Source organism: Sesamum indicum, unplaced genomic scaffold, assembly GCF_000512975.1.
Source record: "Sesamum indicum cultivar Zhongzhi No. 13 unplaced genomic scaffold, S_indicum_v1.0 scaffold00184, whole genome shotgun sequence".
Classification (NCBI taxonomy): Eukaryota; Viridiplantae; Streptophyta; class Magnoliopsida; order Lamiales; family Pedaliaceae; genus Sesamum; species Sesamum indicum.
This window is the reverse complement of record NW_011628080.1, coordinates 30,555-32,878: the sequence shown is the minus strand read 5'-3', so window position 1 is coordinate 32,878 and position 2,324 is coordinate 30,555. Positions and strand designations below refer to the sequence as shown.

The window sequence follows — 2,324 nt, the reverse complement described above, 5'->3', positions numbered from 1 at the left end:
GTATCCAAGTACGCAAACGCAAGAGTTTCCTCCATCCCCATGGCCCCTTATGATCCGGTATAGTTCAGATTGAACTATCCCGTAAGCGTCCACTAATCAACCAATCCACCCATATCGACGTCCTGTCACATTGGATGACCTCGCATATTTTTTGCACATAAGAGCATGGTTTTATTAAAAGAAGTTTATTTCCCTTTTATACTAACTTGTAGTTATTATTACGCTTAGCAAATTCATAACACAAATGCCTGGGTCTAGATCTACGTTTGGGTCTAGTTTCGTCGAATTGTGAGAATGTTCAAAATTCAGTTGTTTTGCACGGTTTTATTAAAGCAAGTTTGTATCCTTTTTATACTAACAAGTAGTTATTATTACGCTTAACAAATGTATAACAGAAATGCTTGGGTCTAGATCTACGTTTGGGTCAAGTTTCGTCGAATTTTGAAAAAGCTCAAAATTTAGCTGTTTTCCACAGTTTTATTAAAAGAAGTTTGTTTCCCTTTTATACTAACTTGTAGTTATTACTATTGCTTAACAAATTTAAAATACAAATGCTTGGGTCTAGACCAACGTTTGGATCAAGCTTCGTCGAATTATGAGAACGTTCAAAAATTAGCTGTTTTGGACGGTTTTTTTGGTAAAATGTAATTTTCATTAATAAAGGAAAAAAATGGCACAACAATGCCCCTCGTCAGGTGTCTCCCTCGACAGGCCAAGGGATCCGCCATAGTCTATATAATGCACGTGTGCTAACAGAGCTAGGGTGTTCTAGACTAATTATGCGCTGGCGTATATCTTCCATAATCCGATTTGCTACCACGCTAGGAAGGTTCTCAACTTGCTCAAATCTTCTAGTGTTCCTCTCCTTCCACCTATGATAAACACACGATCCTAATAGTGCACGGTATGCAATGTTGATGATATGTTTCCCACGCCATTTCCGTACCATGCGTCGTACAGTGCTGATGCATCGTCTACTAAATCTGCAATGGAAGAACAAGTGGTCGTGTGATTCAACCATGTCATCATTGCAAAGTACCCAATGCCCAAGGTGGGATAACTATGGTTTATCCGTTGTGACCAGCTTCTCCAGAATCGCAAGCCACAGCATGAACATATGACGAGGAAGTAGAAAAAGTAGAAATGGACCCTAAAAATTCTCTCTCTAAGCTCACACGCACTAATGCACCGCGAAAAACACACACACATGCCATTGGCACCATACACTCCGCCGGAGATGGTGAGGAAACGCCGGCCGGCAAAGAGGACGTCGAGGAGGAGAGTGAACGGCGAGATGAGGATGGCTGCCGTAGAAAAATTGGAAAAAACTCGCGGTGTTTAGAGGTTGACGACGAGGATGAGGATGGCCGCCATGAACACATGTTGCTCGCTGGAAACCAGTCGTCTTCAGTTTCCGGTCGTCCCCCATCACCGTCCTTCTCCTCCTCGTCGGCCGGAGCCCCTCCCTCATCGCCGGCGGTGGTTGTGGTTGCTAGGGCAAGTGTGTGTGATTTTTGTGGTGTAGTAGTGTGTGAGAGAGAATAGAGAGGATCCATTTTTTAGAGAGAGAATTTTTTTTTTTAGAGAGAATTTCTTGGACTTCTTGAAACTCGAGTTCGTGGAAATAATGCATCTCTTATTCAATCTATCTTGCTGCCCCAATGGAAATGATTTACGGATTATGGATCGTCGGGTAATCGAGTTTGGATTGCCTGGGACGATAATTTTGTTGATGTTGATGTGGTCGAATGTGGTACTCAATTTATCCACTGTCATGTTACTACTCGTGCACCTCATGAGTTGATTGCTGTCATTGTTGTTTATGGAGCTAATGAAGTGGCTGAAAGAAGGGCGCTTTGGGGAACCCTGGAGACTAAAGCTACCCAATGTGTCGACATCACATGGTTGGTTGCAGGGGACTTTAATGCAGTGCGAGATCTAAGTGAAGTGTGTGGCACTTCCGGAGATATTCAAATAGCTATGGACGATTTTAATGCTTGTATTGAGAATGCAGGATTACTCCCACTACCCATGCAGGGTGAATGGTTCACGTGGCATAACCGCAGCGCGACACCACAGAACCTGTGGAAAAGACTGGACCGTATGATGATAAATGATAGATGGATGGCTCGGTTCCCGAATGCATCTTATTCTACCCTCACCCCACGCACCTCAGACCACTCACCGATGGTGCTTAATGGGGATAGACAACAGCGATTTGGAGGTATGTTCCGATTCGATAATTACCTCACCCATTCACCTGAGTTTATTGCCAGTGTGCAGAATATATGGCAGCACAACATTATTGGAACACCTATGTATTC

At 43.4% G+C, this 2,324-nt stretch overlaps 1 protein-coding gene across 1 annotated transcript in view; it reads left to right on the top strand.

Annotated features, from left to right (window-relative positions):
- The first annotated feature begins 1,143 nt into the window (after positions 1-1,143).
- LOC105179634 overlaps positions 1,144-2,324 on the top strand; it is a 2,591-nt gene continuing 1,410 nt past the window's right edge. Inside the window, exons 1-2 of the mRNA XM_011103273.1 lie at positions 1,144-1,501; positions 1,703-2,224. Coding sequence (XP_011101575.1) covers positions 1,144-1,501; positions 1,703-2,224 — 880 coding nt within the window. The remainder of the gene's footprint in view (positions 1,502-1,702; positions 2,225-2,324) is intronic.